Source organism: Manduca sexta, chromosome 12, assembly GCF_014839805.1.
Source record: "Manduca sexta isolate Smith_Timp_Sample1 chromosome 12, JHU_Msex_v1.0, whole genome shotgun sequence".
NCBI classification, from domain to species: domain Eukaryota; kingdom Metazoa; phylum Arthropoda; class Insecta; order Lepidoptera; family Sphingidae; genus Manduca; species Manduca sexta.
This window is the reverse complement of record NC_051126.1, coordinates 6991464-7011978: the sequence shown is the minus strand read 5'-3', so window position 1 is coordinate 7011978 and position 20515 is coordinate 6991464. Positions and strand designations below refer to the sequence as shown.

General features: G+C 33.5%; 3 protein-coding genes across 3 annotated transcripts in view; 1 reads left to right on the top strand and 2 right to left on the bottom strand.

Moving 5' to 3' along the window:
• LOC115440374 overlaps window positions 1-8764 on the bottom strand; it is a 33429-nt gene extending 24665 nt beyond the window's left edge. Inside the window, exon 1 of the mRNA XM_030164644.2 lies at window positions 8476-8764. Within this exon, the coding sequence (XP_030020504.1) occupies window positions 8476-8533 (58 nt within the window). The 5' untranslated portion in view covers window positions 8534-8764. The remainder of the gene's footprint in view (window positions 1-8475) is intronic.
• Window positions 8765-9058: 294 nt separating this feature from the next.
• Window positions 9059-11824, top strand: LOC115440373 (evolutionarily conserved signaling intermediate in Toll pathway, mitochondrial). The gene is made up of 5 exons (XM_030164642.2): window positions 9059-9638; window positions 9721-9947; window positions 10258-10465; window positions 11152-11274; window positions 11580-11824. Exons 1-5 carry the CDS (start codon window positions 9251-9253, stop codon window positions 11759-11761), a joined length of 1128 nt encoding a protein of 375 aa, XP_030020502.2. The 5' UTR covers window positions 9059-9250; the 3' UTR covers window positions 11762-11824.
• On the bottom strand, window positions 11126-14181 carry LOC115440375 (TM2 domain-containing protein CG10795). The gene is made up of 4 exons (XM_030164645.2): window positions 13727-14181; window positions 13411-13492; window positions 12697-12862; window positions 11126-12463 (listed from the first exon to the last, which is right to left on the bottom strand). The coding sequence occupies exons 1-4, from the start codon at window positions 13956-13958 to the stop codon at window positions 12341-12343; spliced, it is 603 nt and encodes a 200-aa protein (XP_030020505.1). The 5' UTR covers window positions 13959-14181; the 3' UTR covers window positions 11126-12340.
• Between the last annotated feature and the right edge of the window lie 6334 nt (window positions 14182-20515).

Sequence of the window (20515 nt, the reverse complement as noted above, 5' to 3'; positions counted from 1 at the left end):
TATCCGGGCCGATATATAGAATATCCTTCAACTAGCGGTATAGTTACTGCGATGTATTATAAATCCATCTAATTGATTCAATAAGGAAATTACCCGCATTACAGAGATAAAATATTGCAAATAACATTTAGACGTACGACAGCCTTATCTAGATTAAAATTGAATGGTTATCTTGTTTTGTTGCGTTTTTTAGATAATTAAATATTACGCATTCGTGTCACGAGTAATTATGCGGCATTGGTTTGAAAGCTTCATAATATCGGATAATTATTAATCACCTTAATAGCTAATTAAATTATGATTTTTTGTGTTTACTAAAATATTTTTGTCATATCAACAAAAATCATAAGACGGGACTCGAACCAATATTCAAATATTTCATTGAATACGCCTTCTTATTCAGAAAAAAAAATGAAAATTTTGAAGTACACAGATAAAGAAACATTATAGCCTCAGTTTAAATAAGGTGAAATATCCGTAAACCATACATGCCTGTTCGATTCGAATTTTATGTACCTATGATAAGTAAATAATACTTTATGACGCATAACACGGATATCAAAGTATAAAACAAAAAAGTATAAATAGCTTTGCTACTTATTACAACACAATAGAGACTAACCTCTGAATAGACAACAATACCGATCGAATACGATAGAGCCAAAAGAAAAGGGGATGATTGACGTGTTTTCAAGAGATTGAGCGTAAACTTGCAGAAAGGTCACAAATGACTCGATGAAGGCATATCCCTAGGGAATCGTCGGGTTACAAATCGTCCATTTGGCTAGCCCGCTCACGCTACCGCTACGGCTCCCGCTCCCGCGCTCGCGCCGCTCATTTGTCATCTCGCTAAAATGGGGTAGCTTTTTGCCCGAACCGCTGACTTCATCCTAACTTTTGTAAGTAAATCGAGTTTTATTATCGCGACGCTAATGTGTTCCAACGTTGTCACTGATCTTCTCATTTGTTCTAACTGGTTTGATAGAAAAATATCATGAGCCTTAAGTAGCCTTAAATAGTAAATCGAAGTACTACCGCTGTAATATTATAGTGAGAAAAGTTAACGAAATACACTTTAAAAAGGTTTGTTCTTAAATCAATCTTCATTATTTACTTAAATAAATGTGTACATGTTTATACTATAGTATACATTTTTTTGTATACATACTATTTGGTTTCTGACATCTATGAGAGATTAAATAATCTATTTGAAATTGCTGAGCAGTTGTTGGAACCAGCTGTAGGAACACAACATCATGTAAGATGTATCGTTCACATGCTATCCAATTAACGGAAGACAATTCTACTTATTTCAAACATAATTTATTACAACGTTTACCCTAAATGGTGATCACGTGTACCTATTATTTCATTTATTTATACAAACGGTGTCTGATTTTCACGGAAAATGTTTAAGCTGGCCTCCTGTGGGCTATAAATTTGGATAAAACAATTTCATCTGACTGGAATAGCACCCCAAACTATGCGGCTTACCTCATAAATCCCGATTAGGCTTCGGGTGAAAGAATGAATCAATAGATTATCCTGCAATAATATTTGTTCAACAAATAACGTATCTATTGAACGTTTCAGCGAAATTGCTTTGATTTTATTAATTCTTTTGCTTTCTTATAAAGAAGGATGATGACAGCGATTATTTAAATTATATATATATATTTTTTTTTAATAAATTTTGTTGGGATGAATATATTTATATTTTTTTGAGGGTATTTGTGACATTTTTTGCTTTAAAAACACCGAGTGATGACAGACCAAAGCAGTTCGACATTAATTCACGTACAGGTTGGTTGATTGGTGATATCTTTGTGAAAATATTTCTGTTCAATAAGTGGTAGATATTTTTACTTACATCAAAATCGCTACTGTTTCTTACAATATCTTTACTTGTATTATAAAGTGGAAAAGTTTGTGGGTTTGTTTGTAAGTTTGTAGGGTCTAATCTTTGGAACTATTGAACCCATTTTAAAAATTATTGCACTTATAGGAAGCTATATTGAATGCTATAGACTGTCCCAGAAAACATTTCTCACGCGGACAGAAGCTATGCTATTAAGTTATTGTAATTCCTTAAAATAATACTAAGAAAATCTTCCATTAACAAAACTGTCACATAATAGACGCCGAGTTGTTACAATATTTTGCCGCAAATATATCCTGAGAAGTTAAGAATATATTATTATATATTATAGTACAACAGTCAGACCCTTGAAAATCAACAGCGGTCGCTCGTACCCGCAGGGGAGTTATTCGGTCGCTAAGGCAATCATGCACGGTGCACCTTTCGGCGGTAAGGGTTGGAAATACCTTCAACCCTTTGTATACGTTATACAAATTTTACATTGAGCTCGATTACATAGAATAACAAGTCCCAGGGAAATGTACATATATTTATACTTCACAGAAAATATTATTTTTTTAATGTAAGCGCCACTGGACGTTGAAAATTATGGAATCGAATGGATTTAAAATAAATCATCTTTTGCCGAGTTTTACTTTTACATAATGAAAATGTATGTGTATTTAAAGCGTTAAATATTTTATTTCAATAAACATATTATTTTTATAATATGGAGTTAGGTACGTAAGAATAGGAGCAAAAAGATTTCAATTTCTATGCATTAATACTACATAATTTAAGTAAAATAGTTAAAGGGCTGTTATTTCTGCGAAGAATGCCGACAATATATAAAATTTGTACAAATAATATTTATTTAATTTATGTAACGAAATCATTTTTATGCTTAGTATCTATCTATTATATTTTAAAGACGTAGTCATTATAAAGCGTTCCTGATTACAAAAGTCATTTTTCACGCCTTTTATAAGCTTGTTAGAAAACTACAATCGCATGACCATAAACACGTCATAATGAATTATATGATTCGCGTTGTATTATTAAAGAAAGTACTATTCTTACATGTTTTATAAAGCATGTAATGTGGAATGAAGATGCATGTTATTTTAAAACAAGCATTTTTTATTATATTTAAAGATATTTCTTTTCCTGACAAAGTTAGTTTTTATTTAAAAGACAAAAAAAATGTAAATAAAAATAATTAAAACAATGGTAGCGTGATCAAAATGATCAAAATTATAGTATTATTATGTATATTCAATTTATTATCACTAACATCCGAAATTCGGGAGAAAAATATAAGGATATTTTTTTAGCTGCTTGCCTTTTATCCCATTACAAAAGCGACACAGTCGTACAATTGCAGGAAATTGAATTTTAATAGCCGCATACTGACTTCGGGAATTATAATTTTCTTAATAATCGAACTAGGTACTTAATAACCACGCAGATTTAATTATCATTCTAAGAAAAACCGCAGTTCCGAAATTTCAACGATGTAAATGATTAAATATTAGCTTTTGCTGGCGGTTTCGCCCGCGTGAAGGAGTTTTCCGGGATATTTTTTCCGACTTACTTGATATTTATCGTTATATTACGACCAAATCACACAAATAATATTATAAATTGTAGCCTATATGTTATTCTACCTGAATTCTGAAAAGCTTCATCCATATCCGTCCAGTAGTTTTTTCATGAAAGAGGAACAAACGTAGGTACGTACATCCATCCTCACAAACTTTCGCAATTCTAATATATGTAGGACTTATGACGCAAAATTAGTATCCAATATATGACATACATCACCCATTAATACCTACATCAAACGTTAAAACTGATTAATCATCCGGCCCCGGCGAAGTTCATTAATTCAATGTATTTAGGGTATATGTTTTGCATAATTCAGAACATTTCAAATGGGTCATCATCGATATTCATCAGAGTCGCTGGATCGAATAGGACATAATTGCACGCCACCGGCGAAGTGCGACTGCGGAAAAAACCAGTATGCGGCACGATTTATTAACAACATTATATTGCAACAGTTGTAAATATACAGATTTTATTCGTACCGCAATGTCATACAGTGCATTTTGTTTTCGATATAATAAATGGAATAAATAGTAACTGGTGTGGAATTGATGTTAATAAAACCATACAACTTTACCCTAAATTATTATTGCCATAACGCGCAATAAGTAATATTCGGAAATAAAATATAATGACAATCATATAGTTAACGAATCTTATGTTATTTCTATGTATGTGGGGCGAAGACGATTTCTTAAATGAAATTTCCGATATTTAAATCCACAATCAAAGGAAATAGATGTATGTTCGTTTAAGAAAAGTAAATACTTTAACACCCGGCTCAAAAAGAGGTGTTACTGTAAATTTTCTTACGCGTTGCTAGGAAACATTTTCTAAAGATATTTCCATGCATATTTACTAAATCGTTTTTCGTGAAATAGGTGTCAAATACCTAATAATGTTCATAGGTGTTTTGAAAAATATTTTTTTTTCAGAAAACAATCATTAATATTAGAAGAAAAAAATAATGTTTACATTCGAATCACTCCGTACTTATAGGTCGTCATTGACGTCTGCGAAGTCAACAGTCAAGAAGCCAATTAAAACACATAAGTGGGTGGACGGAGATTTAACATACAGATTGGCGTTTAAGAAAACGAATTAAATGAATTCACACTTTGGCTTATTCCCTTAGAGCCAGGAAGATTACTAACATAAAAAGCAGTTTTGGAGTAATAACCCTATGATAACACCCACCTCCTTTTTTTTAAGTCGGTTACAACGGCTTAACGTGTCGGAAAAGAACGAAAATAGACGCCCTGTGATTTCCAAAAAAATACTAAGCTGTAGTTGTTTTTAATCAAACACTGTTTCTTTACGTGCAATAGAACATTAGAAATTATAATGACGATCAATACTTGCCTAACTATGTTCTCTAATTATAAGTACGTATATAATTTTTTTGCATATCGTTGAAACGGTGAAACATGTTGCACATGTAAGATATTTAACATCATAATTTATACCATGTTTTATGTAAAATAAATTGATTTGATTTGACTTCTAATTCCCATAAGTACGATATATTAATTATGAAACTTGTCTATATTAGAGACTACGCTATAATGGTAGACGATTCAAAGGAGTTACAAGTATTGAAGCCACAATCGCATCTGTACCAAGATACAAATCAGGCTGTTATAGAATCAGTGTAAAATTTGGAATTACTTCATTTTCTGGATACCGCATATTCAAAAATGAAAAAAAGAAACGACGTCATGTTTGTTATCAAAATTTTATTATTACAATAAGCAAGCCAATGTTTCCCCAAATACATCAACAGGTGTGGCGTCACGATGCGCGGGCGTTTGGAACGTCGCCCGAAGACACCACGCCTTAGTTATAAACAACATGAAAAACTTGATCTCATCTCAACAACGCGGCTGTGATGAACTTGTTAGTTGTTGAGCGCCAAATACAATCGAAATCCTATCACCTTCCGTACTTTATTTATTTTAACTACAGATCATGGTGTTGTGTCCACTGAAGAAATCTTGGACCTATGAGTGTACCCAATTTTTCAAGAATTTTCTATGTACCTACATACGTGCCACAAAATGCTAATAGAACTGTTTTGATTAATAGTACGTATGCAAATATAGTCAAGGGCGTCGAGAGTAACTGTCTTCGCGTACGGACACCTAATGTAGGACCTGTTTGAAGAAAATATGCAACTAATTTTCTCATGTAATTTATAACTAGTCCGGTACTTGCTACAGTAACCCGCTGCCAATGTTGCTATTACGCTTGCATCAACTAAGTAAAATTTAATTGCAAGCTGAAGTCTATACGGTTCGTAATTACTAATTATGCGACTATTATGTTTTGTCTCTAGCGTTCGCCGGCAGCTTTCGCTCGCTATGCTTCTCCGCTCGCGTATTTCATTAGCAGGTAGGTAGTGTTTATTTATAACTAATTCACTTATATGAATATTAATGAATCAATTTTTGTTCAATAACGACCCCAAAAACGTGGCATAATTATGCAACACGATATAAGTAAACGATAGTATTTATTATTATATTTTATGAACAAAAGTAAGTTTTAGTTAACCTTTAAAAACTATTTTCGAGAGCTGTTAATGGTAACATTACGAATATCTAAAATTAACAAAATGTCAATAGTATGAATTTACTATTTATATGAATTTACTATCTATTTACTACGATATTTTTATGCAGAGTTTTAAAATTGTTTTTGTTTCAACACATTTTCAGGGTGTATTAATTAACCTTTGCTTTCCGACAAAGAAAATTATCGAAAAGAGAAACAGAAAGTTCGTGTTCGTTTTTGGTAATATTTCCACTTAACCTTAAGAAATATATTTTACTTAGTTAATTCTATGATAAAATATAATTAGAGCCCGGATTATATGCAACTTAAAAATCCCGAAATATACATGAAAAAGCTTAAAATATGTAACATCATTAAATGAAAAGAAACTATTGGATTTATAGAACGAAAATATTGAATTTCCTTTCTTAAACTCTGCATACAATGCGACAACAAAAACATCCCGCATTCAAGCCTTAGAAAGTTTGTCTTATATGTAGGTATTTTACTTCATAGTTGCCCTCATAAAAAGTAGTAATAGGTATAATTTCGCTGAATATAGCGAAAATATTCACGATTCCACGATTTAAATTACATGGTAAAACTGGCGAAAGTGGCCAAAATATGCAAATGCATGTAATTCGGTCTCTAATCATTTCAATACCTAATCGACGTAGGTAGGACTTCGTAATTTCGTTGTGAACGGCTGCGGATTAGAAAACTAGGTAGATATGTATTGTTTTCGGGATTCCGTGAGTTTGGTACAAGCAACTTAATGACCACTGCTCGATGCGTTGAGTGTATAAACACACGAATGAAAATATGAGTTAATTATTTTAACGTAATTATTACATATTTACATAATTATTTTAACGTCACTGCCTGCCTGGCATGCCTTATAATTACAAAATATTTTTTCTGTTGATATATTAAATATTGACGAACGAACTAAACGAAATCTCAAGGATTATTTCTTCCCTTACAACGGGACTGGGAAACAAAACAAAACTTTTTAACAAAAAGTTTTTTTTTATTGAATATTGTTTTTGTATATTTGTTCATGTATTTATGTTGCTTAGCTAGAAATTTTAGTGAGTCACCAATTCCAATATTTTTATGTAGTATTTTATAGGTACTGTTAAATTATTTTTTGGTGTTTAGTAGTTTCTAAAGGCTAGACAGTTTAATTTATGTTATAAAGTTTTTTGTTTTTATTTTTTGTGTTATCAAGAAATAAAGTGCTTCTATGAAGTAGTTGTATTGCGCACGCTGTATAACTACCGCGCTGAAGTCTCGGTTCAAATCCCGGTTAGGGCAAATTGGTATTGATTTTTTTCCGCATCAGCCCGACGTCTAAAATGTGTTCGATATGGCAATAGGCTAGCCCTCTATTACTTTAAATTAATATAGCTGGACATATGCGGGTGTGTTACACTTCACCATCCCCTGAAACGGGCAAAGGGCGTGATGCTATCTATGTATGTAAGAAATAGATACAACGCAAAAACACCGCTGAAAAAGTCACAAAAAATTAAAATTATCAAAATGGTTACTTGAACGACACATTTGTTCCAGTGATTAAGGTTTAGAAACAAACTACTAAACCGATCATGGTATAAAATCCATGGGACCAATATGTAAGTATATACCTTTCAAATAAAAAAAATCCATATATTCATAAATTAGGAAGTTCTGAGGTAGATAACAAACATAAAAAATCAACTTTGAATTGAAAGCCTCCTTATTTTTAAAGTCGGTTAAAAAAGCGCGCAAACTTTTAACAACCTACTATAGTAAGCCATCTGGTGGATATTACAGTTAATACCCAAGGACAAAATAGATTTACTTTAAAACTTTTGCAGGCAACTTAGCAATGCTATTAGAATGTTTATAGTCTTTTAAAGTAATTAATTATGAACTTGGATTTACTTATACGAAAAATAAAAATTCTTAGGCCTACTAGTTAATAGCCACAAAATCAAATATTATTACAACAGCGACAATTACCTAAAAAAAGTTTTCAAATATCAATCATTGGTTCCGTTTACATTGTGCTCGCGAGTGTCTGAATATTGGAACTGGTCCAAAATACTGGTATTTTATTGAACAGTATTTATTTATGGACTATGTATTATTATCGTAAATTATAATTGTAAAAAATAAATCGTTTAAATTACCCTAATGAAGTCACGATCTAGTTTCTTGAGTTTGTTACGTAGGCACCTACTTACTTTTTTACATCATTCGAATTCTATGCCATATCTACTTTGTTGCAATCAACCTTGAACGTAGTAAAACAAAACCTACACGTTGACGAACACCAAAGTTGTGTCGTGTTTACTCATGACATTTCAAATTAAATAATATAAAGTCTAAGTACTTACGGAGGTAAATAATTATTATTCTTATATGGTGTATAATGTATATATTTATGAAGATTAAAAAAAATGACTTACCAGTAAAGTTTAAACTTAAAAGTGTAAATAAGCAGCAATATAGTAGATATTTCGACATCTTGGCAAGTTTTGAACACTTTCTTTAATAATAAATTTCAGTTAGTTACACGATTTGAATAGCAAACGTTTTCACTTTGACAAACTTAATAAAACTACTTTTCAATACTCTGTTTTAATATCACAGTTAACTTTATATTTACATTGTTTTCGTAATCGAATACGTAATATTTCTATACACGTGATACGTCCAAACACATGCGTATAATCATTCAGACTGTTGCTGGAACGAACAAAATGAATACACCGCCAAAATAAAATGGGCAAACCACAGACCGAAAGAATGAATGGCAGAATGATTTGTAAATCAACCGTCTTGCCATAGACTTGAAAACGTAAGTTATGTTCGACGATTATTGGAGATGGTGTAATACATTTTATTCAATAAATCAGAGTATATTCAATTACAAGTCTATTACCTACTACACCATATAACATGGAAACTATTTGATTAAAAAGTCATAAAAAATTATCAATGCTCTGTATGTGTCACGGAAGTGTCAAGTGAGGCTAGTTAATCTGTGCCAATAAATGTCAAATGAAAAGTCATTAGAGCCGGGAGGTTATATTTTACGAATTTTTAACTCGATTTTATATAAAAAAAGATATTTGTTATGTTATATAAAATAATATGGTTTAATGTAACTATGTCCTGTTAAATTATAACATCCAAATTTTTTATAATAAACGTTTAATCGGTTTTGCAACGAAATAATTTATGATGGCTACGAAAATTTTACGGAATATTATGAAAACTAAATCAAGTAATATAATGTTCAAGCGATGGGAGAGCTCAGAAAAGCGTGTGGCTATGCACGATCCCTTTGTGACGCAACCAAAAAAGAATAAAAAGACTTATTTAGAGGTGATAAAAATGTTTGAAGACCAGGATAACCGTCGCCGAGGTCACGTAGAATTTGTTTATGCTGCTTTAGCCAAAATGAAGGAGTTTGGTGTTCAAAAAGATCTCGAAGTGTATAAAGCTCTAGTAGACGTATTTCCAAAGGGTAAATTTATACCTCAAAACATTTTTCAAGCAGAATTTATGCACTATCCTAAACAACAGCAGTGTGCTGTGGATTTACTGGAGCAAATGGAAGATAATAGTAAGTTATTATATTACATAAATTAAATGGTTGTTAAATTAGGTTAACATTTTGATAATAAATTTTCTTTTTGTATCAACAGAAGTCATACCAGACACAGAAATGGAACAAATGCTGCTAAACATATTTGGTAACCGTGGCATTCCACTAAGAAAATATTGGCGCATGATGTATTGGATGCCAAAGTTTAAAAACTTAAGTCCCTGGTATCTACCTGATGAAATGCCTAGTGACACAATGATGTTAGCAAAACTTGCTATTGAAAGAATAACTTCTGTAGATCCAGATACGAAAGTTAATGTTTGGCAGGTGAAAAAATATTTAATCACTTTTATATTTAATAATTTCTTATGTTTTTGTGAATATTAGGCATTGAAATAGACTAGAATTTTACTGCGATTTTAAAATATAAAAAGAAAAATGATTGAATTCAAAAGCCTAGGTATACTTCAATACTTTATTATTTGTTACACTGCCAGAAACATTTTAACAAAGTCTATTATGTAAAAAAATTTCCACATGTTAAAAGACTGAGAAAAGTATTTGAAGTATAAAGCAACATCAACTTAAATCAATACATGGCATGTTTATTTTTTATTAATCTTATAATTTTTGTCAGACAGAAGAGATAGAAGTATCACTCGACAAAACGTGGATAGTCAGTGCCCAGAGTGAAGCTCAGAAAATTTTATTATCTGAACAACCTATTGACGAGCCTTTGGTTGTCCGAGGTCCCTATGATGTCTATTTGAGGGACCAAATTGTTACATACTTCCTATTGCTTGGGAAAACAAGAGCTGACCCTAAAGACGATAGAGATCCAGATGGTATGGAACATTATTAGAATAATTCAATGTACAACACATTTTATAGCCTATACAAAACTTTTTGACTAGACCAGTCATCACAATATATCCACCTTCTACACCTCTATTCACTTCTTAATACAGACTAGTCATTATGATTAGTAGTAGTAATAAGCACAGTGGCCAATATGTGTCACATTCCGGGACAAGGCTACACAGCCTGGTCCCGGAACCAACCAGAGCCAGGCCAGTTGGAACCATATATACACATATATGTGTCCAACTGGCCTGGCTCTTCCTGGCATAATTGTGTCAACTGCCAAGGGGTGATCATCTCTCGCTCGTCAACATTCTATTGGACTCCACTCTACTTATCATCAGGTGCAGTGGGGTCATTTTGCCATAATAATAATAATATCAGCCCTGTATCATACACTGTTCCACTGTTGGGCACGGGCCTCCTCTACTACTGAGAGGGAATAAGCCTGAGTCCATCACGCTGGCCTAGTGCGAGTTGGTAGACTTCACACACACTCGAAAATTCCTAATAGAGAATTTCTCAGATATGCTGGTTTCCTCACGATGTTTTCCTTCACCGTTAAAGCAAGCGATAATTTACAAATTATACATTTTACCATGCACAAGCACAAAAACAATGTGTCAGAGTAAATAGAAACTAAATTTGTTTTTCATAATCTTTATTACAGATGTATCAGATATAGAGAAACCGCCAGGCATACCTGGTTATATTGGCAGCACTAAGCTTCCAGCCGTAAAATGCACAGTACATGAACAGGATGACGGTACAATTGTATCTGTATGTGCTACAGGTAATCACTACAGTTTTTCATAATTCATAGCCTAAGAGATTATAATTTTATGTATTCTTTTATAAATTTTCCAAATCCTTTTTAGTTTATGATTATAATGAAATATTCATTATTTACAGTCAATGCTGTGAAATTAAATTTGCTTTTGAAAGCATTATAAATTATTTTCTGCTATGTAGAAACTAGTACATATTTGTACTATACAAATAATTGCTTTCTTTAATTTTACTAATTTTATATTTATGATAAAATTGTCATATACAAATATGTTATACATGTCAACTTAACTTTGTCTATACAAACAGGTACGTCATCAAGAGATTCCCTGTTATCATGGATTAGATTATTGGAAAAGTATGGTAATCCAATATTATCTACTGTACCAGTTATATTTACTCTCACGGCACCACCAAATGATTTATCAATACAGGAAACACAGCCTGTAGCACAAGATGATGCAAGTGAAAAAACCAAGTCAAATGAATAGATATATAGAGAGAATTATTTAATTACAAGAGCTAGTGTAGAAATAAATTGAATATGTTATGTTTCAGTGACTTTTTGTGTCCTAAAAACACTATTAAAGCTATGTTCAGAACAATCTCATATCTGATATAAACAAAAATAAAAAAACAAATACCATGTGTAATATCTACCTATTTACAACTGGAATTTAACACATTGACTGTGGCGCCACCACACAGGAAGTGTGTTGTCTGGCTCTATAGCAAGAAGTGTGTCTGCCTCTGATAGACACAGCTAATATAAGCCAGTCGCACACGTTTTGCGCCTATAAAAACACAGCTGTTACTTGAACCATAGTCAATGTATTAATTATAGTACCACAAATAAAGTTAATGATTTCAAATTCAGTAAATCACCAATTCAATAGTCCACATAATTTTCCCTTTAAAATTGATGTATTATTATAATGTAATATCACATTCCGCACACATGTATTCAGTAAAGAAACATCCGTTCATTTAGAACACAGAACAAGTTGGTGGTAAATCTGTTATGTCCATTCATAGTCCTCATCAACGTAGAAAGAGATTGTTCCCCACTGTCAGGTGATGTTGTGCCAGTCAGCTTGGGGGAGCAGGTATGTCTCATTGTCACTGCGGATTACAGTAACCCCAGCTCCGTAATAAGGTATGACATATGCCGAACCATCTGATGGACCAACAACCTGCAACAAAAGGTTTCTGGTACAGTTTATTGAAATATTTTATCATTAAATAACTTACTTAATAGATATTGACATAAAAATCACCAATAATAATAGAGGATTACTTTTTAAGATTTAATGTCTCTGGGAAACGGAATGCAGTCAAGAATTCTTTAAAAAGAGTCCCTAAGGTTTTACATTAGTGATGCTGATGCCTTTTGGAATTAAAGTTGACAAAATAATTATAAACATACCTGTGCAGCTATGAGAATAATATCCAAAAGTTGTCCAAGGAACATGAAACCCAGCGTGCATAACTTGGCTAAACCTATTCCAGGATAGCCCAGATAAAAGCGATCTAGACCGAACATTCCAAGAAATACTGAGAGCAGTAAAGCTATCTCCAGTGAATAACCATTCCTGTAAACAAAAACAAGTTGATTCAATATACATATTACTACCATAGGCTTATGGCAGGTGGAAGGTTTCCATCCCTAGGATGTACAGGCAGTCTAATTATATTATTAGCACCATCAAAATTATATAAACAATAATGAAAACAAAAAAGAAGTTTTTTTGTGGGGTACAGGCCCTTCTGGAAAATAACTAGCTGTGCTCATGATTACTAAGTTCTATCCATGAATTACATTATGGAGACAGACTGGGTTAAATCGGCGGCATAGAAACCAAATCTGTGATAACAATATTGGTCACTTACATTGCACAATTATTATTGGCAAAGTACATACATATTGACAAACAAAAGTAAAAAAAATTAAAATCGACAAATAAAAGGATGTATGAGTAAAATACATGACTTCTTGAAAACCCTTTAACATTTGTGTTGTAAGCATTGCTAAAAACCTTACTATTATGGCAATGGGTATTTCATATGTAAGTAACTATAACAAGTTTTAATGTTTTGTTGTACAATAAATTCTAGTCTTAATCTTTTAAGTGCTACTTACGTCCATTTACATGGTAACTTGGCAGTGAATGTATTATTTTTTGTTTGATTGCAAATAATTCCTTCTGCAGCAATACACCATACTGTAAGCAAATAATCATTAAACTCTAATAGACACAACTCGAAATGACTAAATAATCCGTATTAAAAACGTTTAAAGCCATTTAGTTTATAGACTAGACCATTCTTTAAAATTTGTTTTACTTATTGTTTAAAGGAAAAACAAACACTAGTATTCATAGGAACAAAATTGATTACATTAAGAAAATTAATATTAATATAGTCATCAGTACACAAGTTTGCGAATAAACGCTTACCGTCAGCTTCACCCTCCGAAGGAATTACTTTTCCTTTTGTGCATCCATAATATTGTTGAGTATCCGGATTAATCTGATCCAAAGAAGGATCAGGGCAAATGTATTGTCCCAACCTTAAAGTACTGCAGTCTACTAACACCGATTTATCATTCTTAATGTCAGAGGCACGTACTTCCCAATACATAAATAAAAAAACTATTACCACGAAATATATTCGTGCCATTGTAATCATTATTGCACAGGCACACAAGAAAAAATTAAAGAACTTGACACATCATAGTAACACTTGCAAATACACAATCAAAAGAATACGATATAAGTATTGTACGAGAGTTAAAATTTTTACTAAATCACAAAATACAAAACCCTCAGAACGCAAAACCATAATCATCTGTCATGGGTGATCACTCATTTCATCACTCACCAGTGATCACCAAGGGCCAGTGTTGCCATCAATAAAATTTCAATGCTGTCAACTACAAAGTCAGTGATGTGAAACGGAATAAATTGCGAATATGCTGATGCTGTAATCGAATTTGTCTTTTTTTTCAAATAAGTTTTAATTTGTAACATAATAAGATATAGGATCTAATGATTTAAGCAGACAATATTGTTTTATTTTATTTTTTATTACCGTAGTCTTATATAGATTTTTTATTTATGTACTAACTAGCTTTTGCCCGCGGCTCCGCCCGCGTTATAAAGTTTTTCGGGCTAAAGTTTTCCGTTATAAAAGTCACGCTGTATAATTTTCTGGGAGCCTATGTTCTTCCCAGGGTCTCAAACTGTCTCCATACCAAATGTCATCTTAATACGTTGGGTAGTTTTTGAGTTTCAGGCATACAGATGCAGCGGGGGACTTTGGTTTATCATATATTTTTGTAGAACTTTTTAAGAGGAACAATCCCGTCATACATTTTTGTTGCATTACTTTAACCGTTTACGCAGCGCACGCAACGGAAACTCTCAAAACTAATTAATAAATTTTCCCCGTTTTTGCAACATGTTTCATTACTGCTACGCTCCTATTGGTCATAGCGTGATGATATATAGCCTATAGCACTCCAGGAACAAAGGGCTATCCAACACAAAAATATTTTTTCAGTTCAAACTGGTAGTTCCTGAGATTAGCCATTACTGCTCCGCTCCTATTGGTCATAGCGTGATGATATATAACTTAGAGCACTCCACAAACAAAGGGCTATTCAACACAAAAAGAATTTTTCAGTTCGAATCGGTAGTTCTTGAGATTAGCCCTTACTGCTCCGCTCCTATTGGGTATAGCGTGATGATATATAGCTTATAGCACTCCACGAACAAAGGGCTATCCAACGCAAAAATAATTTTTCAGTTTGGACCGGCAGTTCCTGAGATTAGCCTTTACTGCTCCGCTCCTATTGGGTATAGCGTGATGATATATAGCCTATAGCACTCCACGAACAAAGGTCTATCCAACGCAAAAAGAATTTTTCAGTTTGGACCGGTAGTTCCTGAGATTAGCGCGTTCAAACAAACAAATAAACAAACTAACAAACAAACTCTTCAGCTTTATATAATAGTATAGATATTGCCATAAATATTATTAATTTAGAAGGCAATGAACGTTGGCAATACGTGCGAGAGGGACACGGCTACCAAAAAGTGATTCTCTTTCGAGACCGTTTTCGCCTTACATCTATGGCTAATGCAAAAAGAACTTTTCGTTGTAACTTATACTTAGGCATAAATTATCTTTTCAGTATTAATGTCAAACGTAGTAAGCTCTCCAGGTACATATTAACTCCATGGCCATAACGCATTAAGTATATAGGCTGAGTACCAAATAGTAGCTAAATATTCGTTGCATATTATGTAAATATATTATACAACATTATGCCCGCGGCTCCGCCCGCGTGATAAAGTTCTTTCGGGATAAAGTTTTCCGTTACAAAATTAACACTTTATATTTTCCCGGAATAGAAAGTAGCCTATGTTCTTCCTACGGTCTCAAACTATCTCGATACCACACATCTAAATTCTTTAAGTAGTTTTTGAGTTTCACGCGTTCAGTCAGGAAGATAAATATGGCCAGGCTCTTTATTTTAAATATATATTTTTTTTATATTTTAAGTGGAATAATTTCGTCATACATTATTGTTGCATAGCTTTAATCGTTTACGCAGCGCAAGAACCGGAAGCTCGGAAAGTAATATATTTTCCCCGATTTTGCAACACTTTTCATAACTGATCCGCTCCCATTGGTCATAGCGTGATGATATATACCCTTTAACTTATCTTGATAAATGGCATATCCAACACTAAAATAATTTTTCAATTCGAACCAGTAGTTCCTGAGATAGCGCGTTCAAACAACAAACTCATCAACTTTATATTTTAGTACAAATAGTATACTTAGATAATATTTACTTATACTGGAATGAATTTATCGTGAGTGAAATCAAATGCAAATAGTTGAATAAGTAAGTTTATAGGAATATTGTAAAAAGATGAGCAAAGTAGGGCGTAAAGACTCATAGTTTTGAACAGATCCTTTAAATCATACCTGAGCTCAGATAATGACAATGTTAATCTACCTAATTTATCACGTTTGTTCAGTAAAAATAACGATCCATAAAATTATGTTCATACCCCGCCTCTGCTCGTTTAGCAAGGCAGAAATGTATCACGTTTGTGCGCAATATAATGTTGTGTCCGGTCAGGTGTGATTTAATTTCCGTTTTCTAGGAAGCCGCGCCACTTGACAGCATATAAAATCGGGAGCTAGGAAATATGATCGTTACCGCTAGGTGTTGCAACTGTACGTAAATAAATATCTTTGCAGTGTGGTGTATTTTTTTCAAAATTACTTACGGTACTTTTAATAGGTACATGACTCCCTTCACCTGCTCTTATAGCACACAAATGTTAGGCTGACTCAATCAAAGTTTTTTAATATTGGAAATAAATTTGGCTTAAATATAGGTAATGTCCATGTCGTCAGTCGCCTTCGCTACTATGAGGCTCGAGGCGGGAGTAAATAAAGATTCTTTGTTTTTAACAATTTCGTAGATACTTCGTTGATTTACAAGGAGATGACTTAAAAAAATCTTTAGCTAAGGCACCTCGTAAGGCTCTTCGTATAAGCGTGATGGCCTCGGGCGACTGCCTGGTTGGGCCTCGCTAAGGCCACCTCTGTAGGTCGCGTGCATAACGCCCAATTCCTTCATGAGATCCATGATGATGGAACTAGCGTCAGACAAGTCATACTAAATCAAAACTAACAATAAAACTCCAGGCTTATTTCATAGTTCTTCTAAACTGCTATCACGATGAAGAAGGTAATTATACCTACATGAATATTATATAGAAAAAAAATGTGTAAATATACTTAGGTACTTGAAAATACTTAATGTGAATAAAACATAAAAACTTTTTTACAAAAAATTATTATAGTAGCCTCAACTAAACCCAGCGTATAAACGCAACTAATGTGTTTCGCGCGCAATACGGCTATTGCGCTGAGATATTACGCGTCTGCCTACCCTTAAAAAAGGGAAAGGTATTATTCTATAACTACGTATAAGTATGTAAGAAGTAGACTCAACCCAAAATGCAAAACTGTAAATAAATCATCACAAGAAAGTAAAATTCACAATTTCGTAATACTTGGACGTAATAATTATTCGTTATTTTAGATGTAAAACCAAACTACTGAAGTGATTGTGAAAACAAATCTATGGGACCAAATTGGAGGTAAGTACTTATATTCTTTCGAGAAAAAATGAAGTTTCCAAATCGATTCAAAAATGACCTAGTTCTCAGATAACAAACATGAAAAAAACACACGTCGAATTAATAACCTTCTCCTTTTTTTGAAGTCGGTTAAGAACTAATCGATTGTATATAAGGCTGAAATTTTGATTACGCATCTTTCTAGGCATAACTTATATTTTATATAGAATTATTTAGTTTTGTTTTATTTAATTTTTTTTTCCGCTCCTAAAAAACTCTGCACAGGCAAAGTTATAATTTTCAAACTTCAGCTTTTGTGTGACATGTACTCTGTAGTGTTTTTAATCGAATTTCATTCGTCGAATATTCGTTCACACTCGTATAAAATGTCGACCCTTAAATTGAAAGAGAGTGCTCTCGCCATCACTTCACAATTTTGTCACAGTCACTCAAATTAATTGGATTTTGTCCGTACAGCTATAAACGGATTCAAAGCTGTTACAGCTCGTAACGAGTTATTTTATTTACGATGTTCCATAAAATTAAATTGCGAATATTTGACGATGATTGTTGAAAGAATGCAAAGTAAATTATTGCCTAGGTATTTTTATGATATTATTTTTAATCATCGCGTACCTGTACTTATCTAAATGAATTGACCTACTTAATTAAATATATTTTTATTGATAGGTAGCCGTTATATTTATATTGGACTGCCTCAGTGGCGTGGTTGTAATATGTAGGTATGTGGTACGAGTACGACTATCGCGTTGAGGTCCTGGGTTCGAATCTCGGGTCGAGCTAAAAATAACTGAGACTGGGTTTTTCCATCTTAAAAAGTACTCAGTCGCAGCTCTAAGTCAGGAATTTGGCGGTGTGATACCCCCGCATCTCATAAAGAACGAGACGTCCTACGCTTGATTTCTCTCCTGTCTTGTCTGATTGTCGTCCCACCGGACTATGAGAACGAAACGAACAGAGAGTGCACCTGTGTATTGTACACATTTGTGGACTATAATATCTCCTGCGTATCTGGCTGATTTCCATTTCCATTTCGGCTAGGAGGGATTCATTCATTTATAAAAAAATAATATTACAAATTTACTAGTAAATATACGTCTTACTATGGAACATAATCGTAGTCTTGTGTTGACACCAATATGAAACTAAACATTTTAATACTAGAACTATCTAAATACCTAGCAGTGGGCGAAGGGTCTATATAACCCGACACCAGCTGCCTGCCCTTTATGTAGAATTTATGTAGAATCTAATTATCATTAGAAAGATTAGCAGACCACATTCATGCATATTAGGTATATATATATATATAGGTACTAATAGTTTCCCGCGAAAGAGAACCCGAACCTATATATATTATTCAAACAATTAATATTATTCAACTTTCGCCACTGTTACGTAGGAAGTTTTGAGTGTAGGTACTTATATAACGTACATACATTTTTATAAATCAACTTAGTTACGTACTAGGCAATGGTGAGTGTTTATACCTCTCTGATTACTATAATTACTAACAAAACAGCTAGGCAGGAAAATTGGAACGATACTGTAAAAACGCCAACAATATTTCTTACAAGTTGTGAAACTTGAAGGTAAATTAACCTAATCTACGTCGGGACGGCAGAAACTCGACTCGTCTAATTGCAACGGAGAGTAATGTCTCCAATTTCGCCCATTACAGTTTCATTTGGACAACACCTGCATGAATTCTTGGAACGAAATTGCTGTTCTGATAAACCTACTACGGTTAGATACTTAAGTGGTAAACCTACGTATTTATTTTAAAACTACAGTGTTGTTTATGAGAGCTATAGTTGTTACAACAAGAACATAATATTATCTAATATGGTTTTCAATATAATATTATAAGTAAGCACCTATATAATTTCATAATACTTAGGTAGGTACATCTTAACTTCTCCACAGAAACAGAGGTGGTCCAGATACCTATATATTATGTTGATATTGTTATGACACGTTTTGTCTTTACTTAGTAGGAGCTTACTTGTGTATTAGGAATTAATGTTTATCTAGACTATCTCTTTGGAGGAATCGCAACATTTATAAAGCCACAAAAATCCGGCTAGTACGGGCACTTCTATTCCCCATATTTTTGTACGCTGCAGAAACGTGGACCCTGCGAGAAGTGGAGAAGAAGAAGATAGACGCCTTAGAGATGTGGTGCTGGAGGAGAATGCTCGGAGTATCTTGGACTGAATTCCGTACCAACGAGTCTATACTTCGAGAACTCGGCATTAAGCAGCGTTTATCATCTTTGGTACAGTCTCGCATTCTCACATTTTTTGGTCACGTATGCCGCCGAGGCGACGTAGCTATAGAGCGACTTGTGGTTCAGGGAAAGGTTGAGGGTACCAGGCCACGTGGAAGATCGTCAATGAGGTGGACGGATCAAATAAAAGCGGCAATAAATGGCTCTTCACTACACGAATGCACGAGGAAGGCGGCCTACAGAGAGGAGTGGCGACGTGTTGTGAAGCTTGCCACCATCACCTGAAGTGATGACCACGACTACTCTGTCAAGAGTGACAGCGACAAAGAAGAAGAAGACTATCTCTTGTTGTCATGCACCTAATACAACTAGGACCTACTTAATCTTTACAAAATTTTGGTATGTACCGATTTTTTTAAGTTATGTGGATATCATGCGGAAAAATGTTTTCCTACCTCCATGTCTAGTTTCTTCAGATCAGGAGGTACCTATCTATTAATTACATTATGAGGTGTCTGTGGATTTTTAAGCAGGTAAGTTGTTATTTTTCCCTTTCCAATAAGTGTTACATTTAATTATTGTATTGTCGGTAGGTCAGTCAGATAATAAACGCTGTACTAGAAACAGGTCTTTGATTTGTCAGTGGCGATGAGGATGGGATCAAATAAGGGGGTTTAAAATGTATTAATAAGGGTTTCCGGGAGGACGGGGGACGAGGTCCGCTTTCAAATACTTTGCCCGACTACCCTCGCGACTTCACGCGAATCCATCAGCCACATCCCGATTAAAAGGCGATATGTTCTTATATATTAGTTAGATACATAATA

What these genes read in the sequence shown, in the direction of transcription:
- LOC115440375 (XM_030164645.2), bottom strand. Translation starts at nt 13,958, where the DNA reads ATGATTACAATGGCACGAATATATTTCGTGGTAATAGTTTTTTTATTT. An exon ending in AAGTTACCATGTAAATGGAC is followed by an intron (nt 12,863 to 13,410) that starts GTAAGTAGCACT and finishes TTTTGTTTACAG; the next exon opens with GAATGGTTATTCACTGGAGA. An exon ending in TTATTCTCATAGCTGCACAG is followed by an intron (nt 12,464 to 12,696) that starts GTATGTTTATAA and finishes CTTTTGTTGCAG; the next exon opens with GTTGTTGGTCCATCAGATGG.
- LOC115440373 (XM_030164642.2), top strand. Translation starts at nt 9,251, where the DNA reads ATGATGGCTACGAAAATTTTACGGAATATTATGAAAACTAAATCAAGT. An exon ending in CGAAAGTTAATGTTTGGCAG is followed by an intron (nt 9,948 to 10,257) that starts GTGAAAAAATAT and finishes AATTTTTGTCAG; the next exon opens with ACAGAAGAGATAGAAGTATC. An exon ending in TGTATCTGTATGTGCTACAG is followed by an intron (nt 11,275 to 11,579) that starts GTAATCACTACA and finishes CTATACAAACAG; the next exon opens with GTACGTCATCAAGAGATTCC.